Source organism: Durio zibethinus, chromosome 1 (genome assembly GCF_047325235.1).
Source record: "Durio zibethinus cultivar Kanyao isolate XHJ-2024 chromosome 1, ASM4732523v1, whole genome shotgun sequence".
Taxonomy (NCBI): domain Eukaryota; kingdom Viridiplantae; phylum Streptophyta; class Magnoliopsida; order Malvales; family Malvaceae; genus Durio; species Durio zibethinus.
The window spans coordinates 33301708-33323916 of NC_143162.1; the positions used below are offsets into that span (position 1 = coordinate 33301708).

Genomic DNA, 22209 nt, shown 5'->3' on the forward strand with positions numbered 1-22209 from the left:
ATTCTCGAAACTTAAAACAATTTTGCAAAATAAAAAGTGAAGTATTTTTACTTTTTTAGGCTATGTATGATTGTGAAAAACTTAGAAAAAGTTTATGAAGTTTATTATTAAAATTGATTAAATAAAAATTAAAATTGAAAATCTAAATCAATAATTTCAAAGATTTTGTTACATAATGTATAAAATTTTAAATTTTTTTAATAAATTTTGATTTTTTTAGATAATTATTTTTACTAAAAATTTTGATAAAATTTTTATTAGTAAATAAGTATTTATTAAATTTAAATTTTATAAAAATTATTTTAAATTATTTTACATATTATTGATATTCTCATTAAACTCTATTAATTTATTGCTTTAAATTTAAAATTAAAATTTTTATTGAATCATTTTTAATACAAATTTCACAAATTTTATTTAAACTTTGGCCCCGTAAATGCAAATATGCAACAAGGTCGTTATTATATGAAAATCCCCCTCAGACACTTTGCAGTAGTAGTTTTATGTTTTTAGTATTTAGGCAACCAATTCAGCAATATTATAATTTATATTGTACGTATCAAGATATAAGAATCATGTGATATAATTAATTACTAAACAAGATATAAGAAAATATTTTTATATTGTATCAAGATATGAGAATAATGTGATATAATTAATTACTGAAGAAATTAGTCAACGCCTTGCGATAGCTAGATTAGGTTTTGGATAATGTTTTAATTAAGCTCGTAAATTTAGGCTTAGACAGGATGACGTTTAATTTTATGTTTATTTTATTTTAACCGTTCATTCGATTGTTATACTTTTAATTTGGTCTTGTTTAGTAACATCATTTTAAAAAAAAATTAATTAATCATTAATCATTTAAAAATATTTTAAAAAATGATATTTAGTAACAAAAATTAATGTTATACTTCAAATTTATCACACTAATAAGAATCATTACATCAACTTTTTGTTGGAAACAAAAGGGAAGCCATCCTCAAATTATAGTACTATTAGTATTATTTACAATAGTCACAGTTTTTTTTTTTTTTTGCAAGAAGAAAAGAATTGTATCACTATATCAACAAAGTACAGATCATTTTTACACACAACTACTGATATCACAGTGATATAACGTAGCTCTGATCTCCATTTATTTGAAGAAAAAATAAAATTGTTAAATTTTGTTTTCTATTTCTGTAAAAACTATATATTTTAATAAAAAAAAAAAAAAAACCCAAAAGAAATTTTGAATTTCAAACTTCAAAATCGAAACCAGCGTTCACCTTCACGAAGTACAGGAAGTACCAAAATTTTGTTTTTGCTTTTGTTTTTTTTTTTCTTGACAGGCGGTGAAGGCCTGGAAATGGCTGTCTGCCGTAGCGGACCACTAGCATTCCACAGCTGTACCCTGGCTCATGTTAGCTCGATCCAGCTAAGCCAATTAACAAATCGCTTTTTCTCACTCCACGATCCTTTCACCACCCTTTTTTAATAGCCGCAGGCGCGTACTCTCACGTCCCATTTCACCTAGGATACCCAAGCTTCATCTCCTTTACCAAGTTTTGGCAAAAACAAAAATCTCTTTACCCACTCGCTGACTGCCAGCTGGATTAGTCCGCCGTTCCCAATAAAATTAACTCCAGCCTGTCTTTTCACGATTATCTACGCCTTTTCCCGTATTTACCCTTCCAGTGTTTCGTAATGTGCTAGAAAGCCAAGGTTATTTTGGTCAATTCGAGATTAGGCAAACTCTGACAGGCTGTTAGCTTTTGTTTCCTAGTGACGAAAGAGCTCTCTCAGTTCCGCAAGAAACCTAAAAACGCGCGCCTTCTTGGCATTGATTACACTGCTAAATTTCATTGTTGCCGTGATGTCAAATGCCCTGGTTAGCAGAAGAGGGAAAAACTGTTTTCTTTGCTGCTTTTGGCTTAAAAACGCGCTCTTACTGGCCAAGTTGCAATTCGTAAATGGGAAAAGCCCATCTCACTCCATTTTTTGTCTGTTTCTCTGCAGGTTCCCTTGCTTCACTCAACCTCCAAAACTTTTTTTAATTCAAAAAACTAATTAAAGTTCAATAACTAAACTCTTTTCCAGGCCTATATATACCCTTTTTCACCCTGTCAAATCCTCGACTCAAACACAAACTCATAGCCATCTCAGCTTGGTCTTTTTCTCTGCTTGATACTATACAAATTCAAAGCAGTACCTTTTTTTTATGTCAAAAAACAAAATGGGTTCTTTTGTTACTAAAATTGTCTTAAAAATTTTCCTTCTGATCTCTTTGTTTCAAATCTCTTTGGCTGGAAGGAAGCTGAGTGAAGTGGTAGAAGACCACCCTCAGCTCTTGACGTACCACAATGGTCCTCTTCTTTCAGGCAAAATTACAATCAATCTGATTTGGTATGGCAAGTTCAAGCCTTCCGAGAGGGCTATTATCTCTGATTTTGTCACTTCCCTTTCATCTAGGACTACACCATCTCAAAACAACCAACCCACGGTTGCCCAGTGGTGGAAATCCACCGAGAAATATTACCACCTCACCTCTAAGAAATCCTCTCTTTCCGTGTCTATGGGAAAACAGATTCTTGATGAAAACTATTCACTTGGGAAGTCGCTCAAAAACAAACAAATTGTTGAATTGGCATCAAAGGGTGAACAAAAGAATGTTATTAACGTTGTCTTAACAGCATCTGATGTTGCTGTTGAAGGGTTTTGCATGAACCGGTGTGGGACTCATGGGTCTGCCTTGGGATCAAGCAATGGTCACATCAAGGCCAAGACGTACTCCAAATTCGCTTACATTTGGGTTGGTAACTCCCAGACCAAGTGCCCTGGTCAATGTGCCTGGCCATTCCACCAGCCAATCTACGGACCACAAAGCCCTCCTTTGGTTGCACCAAACAACAATGTGGGTCTTGATGGCATGGTGATCAACTTGGCTAGCCTCTTAGCCGGGACTGTCACGAACCCTTTCGGAAATGGTTACTTCCAGGGCCCAGCTGACGCACCATTGGAGGCTTCATCAGCTTGTCCTGGAATTTATGGTAAAGGGGCTTATCCAGGCTATGCAGGAAACCTACTGCAAGACCCTACAACTGGTGCTAGCTACAATGCTCATGGTGACAATGGAAGGAAATACTTGCTTCCTGCTTTGTATGATCCTGCTACATCATCGTGCTCAACTTTGGTCTAACCATTCGAAGTTGTGATTAGCATTTAGTGTCAGCAGAATGTAAATGTAATTCTTTTATTTGTTAATTTATTAATTAATAATAGATCAGCAAACTACTTTGGTTTGCTTCTATCATAATTGGCGATTCTTTACGTTCAAGTTATTGGTAGGACTATTAATTTTACATTATTAATCTCTCTAATCAGCTTAGTAGCTCTTATGCTTTTTAAGCATTCCCAACTTTCACATATTAACAATTACCACTTTTTTTTTATTATTATACAATTGGTACGGGATTTGGTCAAGAATGTAGGTAAAACTTTGTACCAGAAACTTCCGTTTCTGCTTCTCGGGTTCTCTTGGCCCAGATTTGGAGCAGATATGGATGTTGAAATGTTAAGTGCCAAAAAAAAAAAAAAAACATACAGTTGCCAGCAAGAATTGGGACCCCACCGGGGACAACGTTCATTTTCAAGCAATTATGGACATTATTTCGGGTAAAATTATTGTAGACAATTATTCACGCTAGTGCTTTTTTTGCTTAGCACATGTCTTGTCCTAAGATTTATAACTTTGTGCCTTGGGATTTCTGATGCTATTTTATTCGTGACAGGGTTAATATCATAAAATATTTTAAAACTATAATAAATATTTAATATGATATTAAAATTTAAAATTTTTTTAATATACTATTTAAATTATAAATTTATAATTCATATAATATTTATTTTAAATATAATTAATTTTAAATAATGATACGTAATAAATAAATAATTATTTAAATATTATATTAATTAATATATTAAATTTTTTTAAAATTAAATATCATATTAAATATTTATATATAATTTAAAATCATTTGTAATATCTGCTTAAACAGTTAAATTTTACAAAAGTTGAATATGAAAGGGAAATTTCAAAGAAATTTGCGAAATGGTTAGGGAAAGATTAAATTATTGGTAATTCAATTGAATTTTTGTAAACATTGGATTTTGTCCACATCTATCATTTTCAATCTTTGGTTTAATAATAATAATTTGATTTAATTAATATAAAAAATAAAAATAAAAGTGATAATTGATAAAAAAAAAAAGAGGAAAAAAAATCAGGATGGTAATGGTGTTTTACATGCCACCACTGCCATTCACCCTGTCACCACTATCTCTAATCTTATTGGAACCCCTGTACCTCACTTGCCCTAACTGCTCGAAACTATCAACCTTACCCTGCCATCACACCCATACCTCGTCAGATGTATGTTCCAATGGCTACCACCATTTTCAGTCTTATAAAACCCCTAACGTTTCCCTTTTCAGTCTCTCTCGGATATCCCCTATCGAAAACTTTCGGACAGATCTTCGAAACTTTCAGACATATTGCCTTCAGTACCCTCTCATTTTTAATCCAAACACCAAACCAAACCTCTCCCTTCAACAACCCCAAATAGAACCCACACCAACCACAAAAAAAAAAAACATAAACAAAAAGACAAACACAGTCCTCCCCGCAGGGAGGAACCTCAGCGCCAAAGCTCTTTGTAAGAATAAAAAAATTAAATCAGTCTTCGATTTACAAAAAAAAAAAAGAAAAAAAAAGAATAAATAGAAAAAAAAGAAAAAAGAGAATAAACAGAAATCTTCAAACCCCAATTTACGTCGATCGAGGCTTTTTTTCGTGAAAAAGATAGCAGATTCGAGCTCAGGGGGTTGAGAAGGATATTTTGGTGAATTCTGAAAATTTTTCGATCACCGATGACGACACAACGGTGATTGGCGCTGCGGCACGGCACCGAACTCCGACCGAAGCCAGAGAGCATTTTCAGACTGAGGAGATTTTTTTTTTTTAGCAAAAGAAAAAATGAGCAAATTTTTTTTTTTTAAGGTTTATATAGAAAATTAACCAGCTCAAAACGATGTCGTTTTGACAGGGGAGGATCCGCTCATGGACTCGGACCTGACCTGGCGTTCGCGCAATCAACCTGACAACCCAGCTCCTCAGCAAATCTGAACCGGTTTGACCAAACCGAACCAAACCGCTCCTTAGACAAGCCCGAACTGTTCCTTAGTCGGCTCAATCGAATTGCACGCCGAACCAAACCCTTTTCGTTCCAACTAAACCGCCGTTGATCAAATCATTGACCGATTCGATTCAGGTAAATTTTTTTTTTATATATTATTATTTTTGTTATTTTGAGTATTTTTTATAGTTATGTATGATGAATTTTTAAATTTGTTAGGATAAATATTTAATTATTTTAATAATAATAAAAATGAAAACAAGTAAGATAATAATTAAAAATATATATTAAAAATGCTTTAAAAAATAATAATAATAAATAATTTTTCTTATTTTCTTTGCCTAGATGGTTGAGGGAATAAAACATATTCCTAAAAATAATTTCGCCTAGATGTTAAAAAATTATTATTAATAAATTTTCATAAAAAAAGAAATATATAAGAAAATTTTGATTAATTTTCAAAAATCGTTAAAATTAAACTTGCTCCGAAAATTCACCTAGATATTGGAGATTTTTAGAGATGTTCGCATTTTCTGAAAAACGAAATGTTAAACACTAATTCTTAAATCCAAACACCTTAAATCCAAATCCCTAAAATCCAAAACCCTAAAATCTCAACCTTTAAATTCAAACCCCAAAATCCAAAACCCCTAAAATCCAAACCTTTAAATCAAAACCCCAAACCTCAAATTTTAAAAATCAAAACCCTAAAAACGAAACTCTAAATTTCTCAACCCTAAAATTAAACCTTAAAACTTCCAAACCCTAAAATTCAAACCCTAAAAATGAAACTCTAAATTTCTCAAACCCTAAAATTAAACCTTAAACCTCATAACCTTAAAAATGAAACCCTAAACCTTTCAAACCCTAAAATTAAAACCTTCATATTCCAAACCCTACAATCAAAACCCCGAAGCTCCAAGCTCTAAAATCTAAACTCCAAACCTTTAAACCTTAAAATTAAACCATAAATCCTCTAAACCCTAAAACCATAACTTCAAATCTCAAACATTAAAATCAAAACCCCAAATCTCAAACCCTAAAATCAAAAAGCTAAACCCCAAAATTTGAAACTTGAAACCCTAACCCTAAAATCCAAAATCCTAAACCTTGAAATCCAAAATTTTGAAAACCCCAAATTTGGTACAAAATCCCAAATCATTGACTGAAACTCACCAAATCTTTAAAACCTTGACCTATACCCAATTTTAAAACCATTTCGAAACTTTAAAGATATGTGTGAAAATCTCAAATGGAGTAATTTATTCTCGAATGCGGCCTGAATGATGAGGTTTTTAAGAAACTTTATTCCATTAAGTTTTTCTTGCAAGTCCTTAATGCGCTTTAATAATGAATCAAAAACTTCAATAAATAAAAAGTATAATAATATAAAATGAGATCTTAAATATGAACAATTGCACCTAAGCTCCGCCTAGATGTTGGGAAGTCAAGATGGTCTCATTATATTTAAGAGTCCAATTTCAAATTTGCATTTCATTATACATAGCACCTATTAGCTTACATGCATTTATTTGTTATTGTTTGCACTCATTTTGCATATTTGTTACTTACCTGATAGTATCATCTTTTTTTCGTACAAAATGTTTTTTTATTTATTTGTTTTTAAAAATATGCAATTTTAAAAAAAAATAAAAATAACATTTCGAAAGAAATAATTTTTGGTACTCTACCTAGATGTTGGAGAGTTACCAATAATTTTTTATAAAGAGTGTTATTTCATTTTAAGGATTGTTGTGTTAAATCTTAAGCGAAAAGAGTTATTTTAAATTCTGTCTAGATGTTGAAAAATTTTAAGATAATTCTTTAACTTAAAGATTTTCTCAAATTTCTAAATAAAAATTTTAGCAAAAATATTTTTTTAAACAAAAGGAATTAGTATTAAATTTTAAGTCAAAACCACTTTATCCAACATAAAAAATAATGCATGATTAAATGGTACCAATTTAAAGGCATTATGGGGGTGCTAATCATTCCCCACATGTAACCGACTCTCGAATCTAACCTGATTTTCTTAGATCAAAATTTATCTTTTTGATAAACTTTAAACTTGCTTTTACAGTTTTATTAAAAAGATAAACTTTTGGGTGACCAATCACACCCTAACAAAGATTAATGGTGACTCTTCTCATTTATTTTGATTTTAAAACTCCTTTACGTCTGGCATTTATTTTGATTTTAAAACTCCTTTACGTCTGGCGGTCCCAAAATCGTTACAACAGCTTGGCGACTCCTCTAAGGACTTTAATTCGAGAGTTAAGCCAAAACTTTTAATTATACGCTATTAAGAATTGTTGGATTTAATTGGTTTTATTTGACATTTCATTTAATCTCCTTTATTTTGATTTTTCAAATATATATATGTTAACGAATAAGATAAATTGTATGTTAGTCATGATTTTATTTGCGTGTTTATGGTATTTCTATTAATATATTATTTAGCACATACTTTGCATATTCATGCATGAGCTTTAAGCTCGAGCTCTATCCCTTTTAAGAGGAAGTAAAATAGCTACGCTCTTGTGAGGTGATAACTTTCGTATTTGCTAGCGAAACACTTTCACTCAGATTGAACCCATTCCGTTAGTAGCATGTAATGGGTGAGGATCCGGGAGCCTTACTAATCTATAACGGATGATGATGTGAGAAATAGTCTGAAAACCTTTAGACACGTAAATCTTAACCCGACATATAGTAGGCCGTAAGATTCAACCTTAAGAAAGAGCCATGCTGTCCATTTTACGAGAAAATTACCTAAACTAGGGCACTATGTATATTCTGCTATGATGTATATTATACTTGCTCATTCATTTACTCATTATTTATTTATTTATTTGTTCTATTTACAATATTAATTTGTTTAATTCTTTTGTTGTCTTCAATTTTGTTGCATATATCATATATGTACCATATTTCTTAGAGGGTATTGTTTTTGATCAATTTTCAGTAATAAAAACTTCCAAAAAACCTAAAAGATGTCATCCGTGTGTAAGAGCTACCTAGAGGTCAAAAGTCAATAAAAAATACTCAGGACAAAGAAAAAAATTACTTAGTAGATGGTTACATATCGGTGCTACCACAGTCAGTGCATATGGATCTCAGTCAAAATGATATATCAGAATTAAAAGCTATTTAGAAACAGTATGGAACAGAGAGACAATAATTTTTTTTCAAGAAATACGGAGACATGGCACTGCTTATGTCGGTAAAGATTGATGAACAGCTAATGAGAGTCGTAATACAATTCTGGGATCCATCTTATCGATGCTTTGTATTCAACTAAGAAAATTAACCCCCACGATTGAAGAATATTTTTCTTTACTCTGGATAGAGTCTACTAATCAAGATAAGATCTATTGAAAGGAGCATAAGACTACTGAATATAGAAAAAAGTTAGCTAAGATCATGCAAGTAGGGGTTGAAGAGATGACAAGCACAAGAAGAAAAAGAATAGGGTTAAGATCGTCCCATCAACTTTTTTACTTAAGTACATAAAAAAATATATTGATACTGATCAGGGGTTGGATGTGTTTGTTTTGGCCGTGCATAGATTGACGATATTCCCTAAGGTGTTAAGACATATAGAAGCATTAGTGGTTAATTTTTTTTAGCAATTAGATAAAGGTATAAACCCTTCACCAACTATTTTGACAGAGACTGTTAGATCACTTAATTTTTGTCGAAAGAAAGATGAAAGATGATTTATAACGTGTGCGTAATTACTTTTTGTCTGGCTCAGAAGCCATTTTTGGGAAAAAGAAAAGACATCATTTCGACCATTCTCCATTCATTTCATTTCTATCAAGGAGTTTGTTGCTAAAGAATGGAGGAAAGATTGGATAAAAAATTAGTGGTTGGTATTCTTTCTAAAGCTCACTAGCGATGATGTAACATGGAAGGCACCATGGATGCTTTCGATGGTCATCTTGTATAGTTGTGGAGATGAGTCTTGGGTACTTTTATTAGGAATTTGAGGGATAGTAAGTTATGTGCCTCTTATGGTTAGAAGATAATATGACTCACAACAGTTCATCCATATGACTCATAGGCTTAGTTCACTCAAGTTTGATTATAGAACACCCGATTATGTGAAAAGAGTTTGTGAAATCATCAAAGCATGAAAGCAGGTCAACCGAATGAGCCCAGCTAGATTCACAGATAATGTTACAGAAGGTTACCTTGTATAAAAGATGAAAAGGGTTAACGAAATTATGCCTCTACCAGTCGATGTTTCAAAAAAATTACCAGTTTTTATTTCAATATCGATATTATCAACTTTTGAGATCGTCTAACGAGAGTTTGAGATTGAAAAAAAAAAAGGTTAGAAAAAGAAAAAATGGCTATGATGGATCAGGTTAACCGATTAAGATATAATTTGATGATGAAAGATGATGCAATACAGAAGTTAACTAAAGAATAAAAAGTATTAAAAGAATATCTATAAAATTTGCATAAAGTAAATAAGAAATTAAGGTTGGACAGTAGACCTTTAAAGGGATCCAAGAAATATGTAGAAAAATTACAAGATATGGTGGAGTATTGGAAGAATAGAGCTCGAGAGAATAAAGAAATGATCTTTACACTCACCAAAGAATAGCATAAATGGAAAAAAAAAACTTTTAAGAGTTTTTGAAAAGGTAGCAAGGTACCAAAGAAAAAGTGAGAAGCTAAAAGTTGAACTAAGGAAGGAACAAAATAAGAACTCTAATTTGTAAAGTGAGAAAAAAGCTCTAAAGCATGAATTAATGAGTTTGAAGCTTCAACTGACAAGCAATCAGAGTCACATAGATAAGATTTTGACTGAATAGCAAGGAAAAGAGGATTATTGGGCTCGCACTTACAATATGGAGGTAGATGCTTGAGAGATGTGGAAAGTAAAAGTTTAGGGAGGTAACAATACATCAAACATTTGACTGCTCAAATTTACAAGGCTGTTTAAAAAGTAAGCAACATGGTTGAAAAGATGAAAGCACTGGAATGAAAGATTGTACCAACCCAAGGCCACAGTTAGAGATTATTGAACTTTTTGTATGAAGCTAAGGAGCAATATGCTCAAATCAAATATTTTTATGATTTTAATGTAAGAATGATCGGATGATGTATAAAGACTCTCATGGTTAATGAAAGTTTTTTTTTGTTTCGATCGATGCAAGACAGTACCTCAATTTGCATTTCATTTATTTCATACATGCATTTTAATAAATGTAAATATTAATAACAATATCAACGATATTATATCATACGATCTAATTCATGGTTAATAAACTAAGGTTCAATGATGCAAAGCCAATGAATCAAAATCAGTCAATTTCATATAGATATAATACTCGTTTTCAGACTTGAGCTATAAAAGAAGAGAATATAGCTAGATTTGAAAGGGTCGAAAGGGCACATGAGGAGATACGAGAAAGAGTGATGAAAGAGTGATGAAAAGGGCAATCGAAGCACAAATGGCTGAATTAAGACAACTGCTGTCTGGTTCAATGAAAGGAAAAAGAGTCATTGGCGCTTCAAAGATAGGGGATGAGGTTAATATGAAAGACCCATTATACCTCTTAGGATTCACTCCACCTCAGGCTCAGGTTCAAGTTCCTCGGGGTATACACATACAATCACCAAGTGCACAGCCATACCCCTATGTCAATCATTCTATAAGTCAATAATCGATCCATTTGAATACTAACTCAGGACCTATCCCAGTTGATCCCATCATGATGCCAAATCTTAATGACCCTGTTGAACAAGAGAAGTCTCACGAAATGTCAGAACCTGTTATAAATTTAAAAATTTGAAACAAGTATGACCAACTTGAGGAGAGGCTCAAAACGATTGAAGGTAATGACATTTATGAGGTTGTTGACGCCAATAAGCTGAGCCTAGTGCCTGACTTGGTTATCCTACCAAAATTTAAGACCTCAGATTTTAAGAAATACGATGGAACAAAATATCTTTTCACTTATATTACCATGTTCTGTAGAAATATGACGGGTCATACTTATAATGACAAACTATTGATACACTATTTTTAAGATAGTTTGACTGATTTAACAGTAAAATGGTACATACAATTAGATCAGAGCAAGATTCTTTCGTGAAAAGATTGGCCAAAATTTTTTTTGCTTAGTATAAGCATATCTTGGATATAGCCCCTGATAGGCTGTCATTACAAAATATGGAGAAAAAATTAATGAAAATCTTCAAAGAATATGCACATCGATGGAGAGATATAACGACCTATGTCCAACCATCACTGACAGAAAAAAAATAACTGTGCTATTTGTCAACACACTAAAAATCCCATACTATGACATATTGGTAGAGAATGCCACGAAAAATTTCTCTGACATGGTAATCTCAGGAGATATGACAGAAAACGCTATCAAAAGTGGCAAAATTGAAGGGCCCAAAAAGAAGACAACAACTTTCAAGAAGAAAGAGCAGAAGACACATGTTGTCACTCACAGAAATCTCTCGCACCATCTTTTTGTCTCATATAATCCATGCCCCCCTTACTACCCTGTCACAAACCAAATTTCTCAATAACCATATCAATATCGAGCACTGCAACAACCACTGTCCAGACCAAGCTTTAACCCTCAACCATCCAACTACACATCTGCACCCCCAACTTGACCATTTACCCAACCAACCTATTCAAACAGCAATAAAAAAAAAAAACTCACAGAAAAATAATAATCGAAAAAGACCTCATTTTGACCTAATTCTAATGTTTTACATCGATTTGTACCTTCAGTTAGTGAGAGGCCATTTTATCATTTTTTTTTATGCAAAATTATTAAAACGGTATGACCCTAACGTCAAGTGCGATTACCATTACGGAGTTACAAGATACTCTATTAAAAATTACACGACACTTAAACACAAGGTGTAAGATTTGATAAATGATGAACTTTTATCTTTTGATACCAAATTCAATCTAAGTGTCAGTGGAAACTCTTTACTGGATCACACCGAAGGGAAAATCAATATGGTGGGTAAAGAAAAATATGTGAAGATCAAAAGATACACGGATGAAGTAAAGACCCCTTTTGAACGGGTGTACGACTGTTTGTATGAGACGGACATGATTCAACCATTATTTTTGGATGACAATGAAAGTCATGAAGACCCTAACCATTTTGTAAATACCATGAGGAAATAATTAGACATTCGATCCAAAGTTGTGAGGTCTTTAAACGAACATTACAGAACTTGATAGATGAGGCCATCATTGAATTCTATGATGAATGTGATGGAAATTATATGAATACAGTGGGTGACGAGCGTCTGCGTAAGTTTTTTATCCCCAAATCTCTCACTGTCTACTATGATAAAAAATCAGAGCCCTTAACTGAGAAAACCATCTCCTCTGTCAGGACACCAATGACCATTTATATCTATAGTCCATTCCCTTATCAGACCGACAAAATAATCTCATGAAGATGCAATTATGATATGATGATGTGAGGGCCTGGTATGACTTCGAGTAATCCAAGTACAAAAAATACTACCAATATAGTGAAAATAAGAGAAATGACCTGAAGTGGTCGAATTTACATTCTTGAAATGTTAGAAAGGGCCAAAAAAAGAAAAGGCAAGATAAGAGAAGAAGACATAAGGGAAAGCCAAGATTTTCAATCGGTAGTCAATCGATAGTAAGCTCGAAGGTGCAAGTTAACAAATTGATGTCAGAAAAAAAGCTTATAAGTTTTTAAAGATCATTAAACACAGTGAATACAGTGTGGTTGACCAGTTAAATAAACTATCAACTCGTATTTTTTTACTGTTGCTACTATTGAATTATGAGTTACATAGGAAGGCTTTGCTAAAAATGTTCAACCAAGCTTATGTCGAGCATAACATTTTTGTTGAAAAGGTAGATCACATGGTTAGAAATATTATAGCCCTAAATTTTATCACCTTCAATGATGATGAAACACTTTCAGAAGGACATGGTAGTGTCAAGGCTTTACATATTACTGTCAAGTGTAAGTCTCACACTATGGCCAAAGTGTTGATTGACAATTAATAGTCTATTAATGTTATGCATCTAATGACATTGTCAAAGCTTTTCGTAGATCCCTCTCACATGTGAAATAGTCATATGATTATAAGAGTGTTTGATGGGACACGAAGAGAGGTAATTGGTGATATAGAGATCCCATTACAAGTCGATCTTTGTACTTTTAATGTTATATTCAAGTAATGGACATAACTTTTGCATATAGTTGTCTATTGGGAAGATCTTGGATTCACATGATCAAAATTATACCTTCATCCTCACACCAGAAGGTCAAATTTATCATGAAAGGAAAACAAGTCTGTATGAACGGTAAGAAGGATTTATTGGTAACAAAGACCTTAACTACTCCCTACATCGAGGTAACAAAAGAAGTGATCGCATGTTTATTTAGAGCTTTTGAAGTAGTAAATGCTACTTACATCAAATAAGGGTAAAAGATATTGATCTCTTAATTGTCAAAAGCTACAAATATGGTGATCAAGTAGACTATTGGCAAGGGTTTGTAAGTTAGATAGGGATTAGGAAAAGGCCTAAAAGAAATCACAAGAGCACCATGCTTAGTTGAAAATAAAAAAAGATAAGGGTTAAGCTTAAGCCTACAGTTGCTGATAAGAAGAACGTAATATTGGAGAAGAAAGAAAAGAGAATGGCACACCTCAAAGGGTAAAATTTGATTGATAGAAAAATGATGTTCCCTTATTTGTATGAAACCTTTCGTTCAGCTAGGCATGTCTATCCTGGGTCGACAAAAGTTGAACAAAGGGAACTGGTAATGGGATTAAATGAAGCTTTCTCACATTTTAAATGAAAGTATATGAAGGAGTCATGCAAGATGAAAAGATCTTTTTTTTTTACAAGACTCAAAGAATGGTGTACCATTTTTGTTGTCTTTGAACCTTTTAACTCAAAAATTTCAATTGCTTCTACCCAAGAACATGTGGAGGTTAAGTGTATGGGCTTATTTTCATTGTCTTAATAAAATGATGAATGCAATGTATTTCACTTATACCATGTTTTCTATTTTTCATTTTTCTTTTTTTTCATTACCATTCTCTTTGCCCTTACCAAGATCAATATATATTTCTTTATGATTATACCCATTTTTAGGTTTTCTAATATTGAACATTATGGATGACCAAAGCAATAACACCAGTTAAAATTTGATTCACATTAGCGAGCTTGATAACAATGTTGATTTAGAAGACTATGATTTCCTCATGATCTATTGAAATGGATGGAACAAAAGAAAAAAATTATAAAACCCTATCAGGAATCAACTGACCTGTTAAATTTGAGAGATGGTGAAAATAAGAAAAAAGTTAGGATCGACACTTCATTATCACCATTTGAGAAGTAAAAATTGGTGAGTTTGCTGTAAGAGTACGTAGATGTATTTGTATAGTCTTACCAAGATATGTTCGGACTTAGCACGAAGGTGATTGAGCATAGGTTGCCTTTAAAACCAAAATACTAATCAGTACAGCAGAAGTTGAGACACATGAAGCCAAAAATGTTACTGAAGATAAAAGAAGTAAAAAAGTAATTTGAAGTTGGTTTTTTAGAAGTAAACAAGTACCCTGAATGAGTAGTCAATATAGTCTTAGTTCTTAAGAAAGATGAAAAAGTTAAAATGTGTGTGAGCTACCGAGATTTAAATAAAGCTAGCCCAAAGGATAATTTTCTATTGCCACATATTGATACCTTTGTGGATAACACTGCTAAGTACTCCATTTTTTCATTCATGGACGGGTTCTTCGACTATAATCAAATTAAAATGGCTCATGAAGATATAAAAAAAACTATATTTGTGACAATGTAAGGCATGTTTTGTTATAAAGTTATGCCCTTTGGGCTAAAGAATGCTAGTGCCACATATCAAAGGACGATGATCACTCTCTTTCATGACATGATGCGCAAGGAGATAGAAGTATATGTTGATGATATGATAATTAAATCTCAAGAAAGTGAAGATCATGTTGTTAATCTCAGAAAGCTTTTTGAAAGATTACGGAGATACCAACTCAAGCTGACCAAGCCAAATGCACATTTGCTATTAAATCTAGAAAATTGTTAGGGTTTATAGTCAGTGAAAGAGGTATAGAAGTAGACCCTAATAAAATTTAAGCCATTTGAAAGTTGTCAGTACCACGCACGTAAAAAAAGGTGAGAGGTTTTTTGAGGCGATTGAATTATATTTCTCGCTTTATATCTCAACTTACCTCGAAATACGATCTAATCTTTAGGTTGCTTCATAAAAATAATCCTGGTGAATAGAATGAAGAATGCCAAAATACATTTAACAAGATTAAAGAGTATTTGATAAGCCCACCGGTGTTAGTACCATCAGTTGCAGGAAGACCATTGATTTTATATCTAATGGTTCAAGAAAAATCAATGGGATGTGTATTAGGATAAAGAGATAAAACTGACAAGAAAAAGCATGTTATATACTATTTGAGTAAAAAGTTTACAGAGTATGAGTCCTAGTACCCCCAAATAGAAAAAATATGTTGTGCCTTGGCTTGGATTACTCATAGATTTAGGCAATATATGCTCTATCATATGACGTAGCCAATATCGAAATTGGATCCCCTTAAGTACATTTTTAAAAAATCATCTTTATCAGACAGCCTAGCGAGATGGGAGGTCATGCTCTTAGAATATGATATTGTGTATGTGACACAAAAATCCATAAAAAGAAGTGCAGTTGCTAATTTTCTTATCGATCTAACTATAAAAGATTATGAACCTGTGAAGTTTAAGTTTTCAGATGAAGATTTGATGGCAATCTTACAGGATGAAGATGAAGAGTCTGTAAGAGAAGTATGGAAAATATTTTTTGAGGGGGCATCCAATATAATGAGGCATGGCATTGAGGCAGTACTAATATCTTCAAAAGAGAATTACTACCCCTGTACCGTAGGGTCAGATTTTAATTGCACAAACAATATTGTTTAATATGAAGCATGTGTCATGGGGTTACAGTTGGCCATTGAAAAGAAGATTGGAACACTAGAAGAATATAGGGATTCAGCCTTAGTGATTTATTAACTAAATGGTGAATGAGAGATCAGGGACCCGAAACTAGTGTTATATCAAAAGCACATAACTGGCTTGATGAAATATTTTAAAGAGATCCAATTTTAGCACGTTCCTCGAAAAAAACCAGATTGCTAACGTCTTGGCTACTTTGGCAGCACTGTTCAAGTTAAATAATTGTACGAGAATTCAGCCTATTAGAGTACAAATAAAAATTTCACCAATCCACAATTTAAACGTGGAAGAAGAGGTAGACCGACAATTGTGGTACTATGACATTATACAATATATCAAGTGTCAAAACTACCCAAAGTAGGCTTCAAAAAATGATAAGAGGATCATTCGAAGATTAACAACAGATTTTGTGCTTGATGGAGAAATCCTGTATAAAAAGAGTCGAGATAATATTTTGTTAAGGTGCGTCAATGCTGTGGAAGCAAAAAAGATACTTGAAGAAGTACACGAAAGAATTTATGGAACACATGCTAACGGACATATGATGGCTAAACAAATTATGAGAGCTAGTTACTACTAGTCTATAATGAAAAATGATTACATCAGTTATGCTAGAAAATGTCACAAATGTCAAATTTATGCAGATAAAATTCATTCCCTTTCAGTCCTGCTACACGTTTTAGCACCACCATGGCCTTTTTCCATATGGAGAATGGATGTGATCAGATCCATAACTCCAAAAGCTTTAAATGGACATCGATTTATCTTTATGATAATCGATTACTTTACAAAATGGGTAAAAACAGCTTCGTATGCTAGTATTACGCGATCAGTGGTGTATAGATTCATAAAAAAAGATATAATATGTCGGTATGGGCTCTCAAAAAGGATCATCTCAGATAATGCTAGCAATTTAAACAATAAAATGATGAAATAATTGTGTGCACAGTTCAAGATCAAGCATCATCATTTAGCACCATATCGCCCAAAAATGAATGGTGCAGTGGAAGCTGCGAATAAAAACATCAAAAAAATATTAAGAAAAATGAATGAAACATATAAGGATTGGCATTAAAAATTACCTTTTGCTTTGCTTGCCTATAGAACATCAATCCGAACCTCCACAAGGGCCACCCCGTTTTCACTAGCGTATAGGATGGAAGGTGTATTATTGATTGAAGTGAAAATTCCTTCTTTTAGGGTATTGATAGAGACAAAATTGGATGAGGCAGAATGGGCTCAATATCATTTCGAGCAACTGAATCTTATTGAAGAGAAAAGGCTCTCAGCACTCAGTTATAGACAAATGTATCAAAGAAGAATCATGTGAGCACATGACAAAAGGATACGACCCCGATGCTTTTGCGAGGGTGAATTAGTTTTGAAAAGGATTTTGTCATATCAGCATGACAATAGAGGAAAATGGGTGCCTAATTAGGAAGGTCCATATGTGGTAAAAAAAGATTTTTTCTGGTGGAGCTCTGATCATTGCAAAAATGGATAGAGATGAATTATTGAATATTGCAAATTTGGACACTGTTAAGAAATATTTTGCTTAAAAAAATAAAAAAACAAAAAAAAAGAAAGGAAGTGATTCAGATTAAAAACCCAATATTTGAATCAAAATGGGTCATTTGAGCTGAAAACCTGAAAAAGCAATTTGAATGAAGGTGAAGCTCGAAAAAAGTCTTTAAAAAAATGAAAGAGTGACACCAAATGGATGAATTGTCACCAGAATTAAAAGAGATGACTTTTAGAGGGCAAGTTCTCATTAGTCACAGATGTGGGGGCAAGGATTGGTCATATGAAATCACAGGTGAAAAGATCGTAAATGTAACGAGTTTTTGGAAAAGACCTAGTCTGAGTAGGCCGAGGTCATCCAAATGTTCATTATTTAGAGATTTGCTATTTGATTCTTGAAATACTCTTGAGTAAATTGTTTTTCATGCCTCAAAAGGTTTATCTTTCTAATCCCGACATACCCCATTAATGACGGTGTTTCACACCCAACTTTGAACCTGAAATCATTGCATTTGTCATTTAAAATTAAGAGAATGATTGATAAAGTTCATAATAGACTAATGCATCGCTCAAAAAGAGAATGAAATATAAGGATGACAAAAATAGTAATATGAGGGTAGAAAGAATGAAATAAAACTGATTGATCACTGAAAACAAAAGAGAGGAGATTAAGACAAGATTCAAAAAAGATTTTAGAGCGACTAAAAGCTAAGCGGGTCCATCATAAGACAGAGATTTCTAATCGAGAATCAAAAGATTTAGAAAGATGAGACTACTGGAAATGACTTTTAAAGCTTGAAAGAATTGAACCAAAAAGTTGAATTAACTTGGATGAAAACGCATGATATAATACGTTGATTGCATCTTTTTCTTTTCATTCATCATAATCATTGCATATGTCACAAACCTATTGATAAGTTGCATAAAAGATTTATTTAGGAGACATCAGGAAAAATCAGCATTTTTCTTTTCAAAATAAAGATGATGGCTTAAAAGATGATGTGTTATCTGTGGCATGATTCTTAAAATCGAAGCTGTCAATCTATAAAGTGCTCAATCCTTTATTTTTCAACTCACAGCTCAGTCTTGGTTATATTTATTTTCTCGATTCGTGCTTCAATTCTGGTCATTTCTATTAGTTACACGACTTACGGTTTAATCCCAGTTACTTTTATTTTTCTAACTTACGATTCAGTCCCAATCATTGTTAATCTTTAACTCGTGGTTTAAACTCAATCATTCTTATAGCTTCCTGACTTGCGGTTTCATCTCAGTCACTTTTATTTTTCTAACTTGCAGTTCAGTCCCAGTCGTCATTAATCTTTGACTTGTGGTTTAAACCCAGTCATTCCTATAGCTTTCTGACTTGCGATTTAATCCCAGTCACTTTTATTTTTTTGACTTGCGGTTCATTCCCAGTCATCATTAATCTTTAACTTGTGGTTCAATCCCAATCATTTCTGTTAGTTATCTGACTTGCGGTTTAATCCCAGTCACTTTTATTTTTCTAACTTGCAGTTCAGTCCAAGTCATCGTTAATCTTTGACTCGTAGTTTAATCCCGATCATTCCTATATTCTTAACTTACGGTTTAATCCTAGTTACTTTTATTTTTTTTTTACTTAAGGTTTAATCCCAATCATTGTTAATCTTTGACTCGTGGTTTAAGCCCGGTCATTCCTATAGCTTCCCGACTTGCAGTTTAATCACAGTCACTTTTATTTTTCTGACTTGTAGTTCATTCCCATTCATCATTAATCATTGACTCGTGGTTCAATCCCGATCATTTCTATTAGTTACTTGACTTATGGTTTCGTCCCGGTCATTCCTATATTTTTTTTTACCTACAGTTCAATCTCGGTCATTGTTAATCTCTGACTTATGCTTTAGTCTCGGTTATTCTTATAGCTCCCTGACTCGTGGTTTAGTCCCGATCACTTTATTCTTTCTGACTTACGGTTTAGCCTTTGTCATTGTTAATCTCTGACTTGTGGTTTAGTCCTGGTCATTTCTATAGTTTCCAAGCTCACGATTTAATCTCAGTCACTTTTATTTTCCTAACTTGTAGTTTAATCCTAGTTACTTTTATTTTTCTCACTTACGGTTTAATCCCAATCATCTTTATTTTTCAACTCACATTTTTAATCCCAATCATTGTATTTCTATCATTTTTTTAATTCGCAATATCATCTCAATTGTTCTTTTCCACTTTATTCATAGTTCAATCCTTTAAATTAATTAGGAAAGTCATTTAGTTAGCTTTGGACAAAATTGTTGTCTTTATCTTTGTCTTATTATTGATTCTCAGTAAACGTGCAAAGATGGGTAACTGTAGACATCGAATTTTATTTAGATCTACCATTTCCAATCTTTGGTTTAATAATAATAATAATAATAATATCAATTTAATTAATATAAAAAATAAAAATAAAAGTGATAACTGATAAAAAAAAAGAGAAAAAAAATTAGGATGGCAGTGGTGCCTTACACGCCACCACTGCCACCCACCTTGTCACCACCATCCCCAATCCCATCGAAGCCCCTGCACCTCACTTGCCTTAACTGCTCAAAATCATCAACCTTACCCTGCCCACACACTCATACCTAGCTAGACGTATGCCCCATTGGCTACCATCATTTCAGCCCTATAAAACCCCCAATGTTTCCCCCTTTAGCCTCTCTCGTACACCCCCTCTCGAAAACTTTCGAACAGATCTTCAAAACCTCTAGACATACTACCTTCAGCACCCTCTCGTTTCGAGCCCAAACACCAAGCCAAACCTATCCCTTCAACAACCCTAAATAGAACCTACAAAAATCATAAAAAAAAAACAAATAAATATAAACAAAAAGACAAACACAGTCCTCCCCGCAAGGAGGAACCTCAGCGTCGATGCTCTTTACAAGAACAAAAAAATCATATCAGTCTTTGGTTTACAAAACAAAAAAGAAAAAAGAGAAGAAACATAACTCTTCAAACCCCGATCTACGTCATCGGGGCTTTTTTCGTGAAAAAGATAACAGATCTGAGCTCAGGAGGTTGAGAAGGGCATTTTGGTAAATTTTAAAAATTTTTCGATCATCGGCGGTGATCCAACGACTGTTGGTGCGACGACACAACACCGGACTCCGGCAGGAGCTAGAGAGCATTTTTAGACCGAGATTTTTTTTTCAAGCAGAAGAAGAAATGAGCAAAAAATTTTTTTTTTGAGGTTTATATAGAAAAGTAAACAGCTCAAAACGACGTCGTTTTGAGCAATTGAGGATCCACGCGTAGACCCAGACCCGACAACCCGGTTCCTCAGTAAATCTGAATCGGTTTGATAAAAAAGAATCGAACCGTTCCTTAGATCAGCCTAAATCGTTCCTCAGCCGGCTCAACTGAACTGCACGTCGAACCGAACCATTTTCGATCCAATCGATTCGTCGTTGATCGGATAGTTAACCGGTCCGATTCAGGTAAAAAAAATTTTTTTTTTATTTTTTGTATATATTATTGTTTTTGTTATTTTGAGTATTTTTTATATTTATGCATGATGAATTTTTAAATTTGTTAGGATAAATATTTAATTATTTCAATAATAATAAAAATGAAAACAAGTAAGATAATAATTAAAAATATATATTAAAAATGCTTTAAAAAATAATAATAATAATAAATAAATTTTCTTATTTTCCCTGCTTAGATGGTTAAGGGAATAAAACATATTCCTAAAAATAATTTCGCCTAGATGTTAGGGAATTGTTTTTAATAAATTTTCATTAAAAAAGAAAATATATAAGAAATTTTTTATTAATTTTCAAAAATCGTTAAAATCGAGCTTGCTCCAAAAATTCGCCTAGATGTTGAAGATTTTTAGAGATGTTTACATTTTCTGAAAAACGAAACCCTAAACAATAATTCTTAAATCCAAACCCCTAAAATCCAAAACCCTTAAATCAAAATCCCAAACCTCAAATTTTAAAAATCAAAACCCTAAAAACGAGACTAAAATTTTGAAACCCTAAAATTAAACCTCAAAACTTTCTAACCCTCAAATCCAAAACCCTAAAATCCAAACCCTAAAAATGAAACTCTAAATTTCTCAAATCCTAAAATTAAACCTTAAACCTCCTAACCTTAAAAATGAAACCCTAAACTTTCCAAACCCTAAAATTAAAACCTTCACCTTCTAAACCCTACAATCAAAACCCTAAAGCTCCAAGCTGTAAAATCAAAACTCCAAACCTTCAAACCCTAAAATTAAACCATAAATCCTCTAAACCCTAAAACCAAAACTTTAAATCTCAAACCCTAAAATCAAAACCCTAAATCTCAAACCCTAAAATCAAAAAACTAAACCCTAAAATCTGAAACTTGAAACCCTAACCCTAAAATCCAAAATCCTAAACCTTAAAATCCAAAATTTTGAAAACCCCAAATTTGGTACAAAATCCCAAATCATTGCCTAAAACTCACCAAATCTTTAAAACCTTG

At 32.8% G+C, this 22209-nt stretch overlaps 1 protein-coding gene across 1 annotated transcript; it reads left to right on the top strand.

Annotated features, from left to right (window-relative positions):
• The first annotated feature begins 2101 nt into the window (after nt 1–2101).
• Nucleotides 2102–3298, top strand: LOC111312402 (protein PHOSPHATE-INDUCED 1-like). The gene has a single exon (XM_022912615.2). The coding sequence runs from the start codon at nt 2204–2206 to the stop codon at nt 3179–3181; it is 978 nt and encodes a 325-aa protein (XP_022768350.1). The 5' UTR covers nt 2102–2203; the 3' UTR covers nt 3182–3298.
• The last annotated feature ends 18911 nt before the right edge of the window (nt 3299–22209 follow it).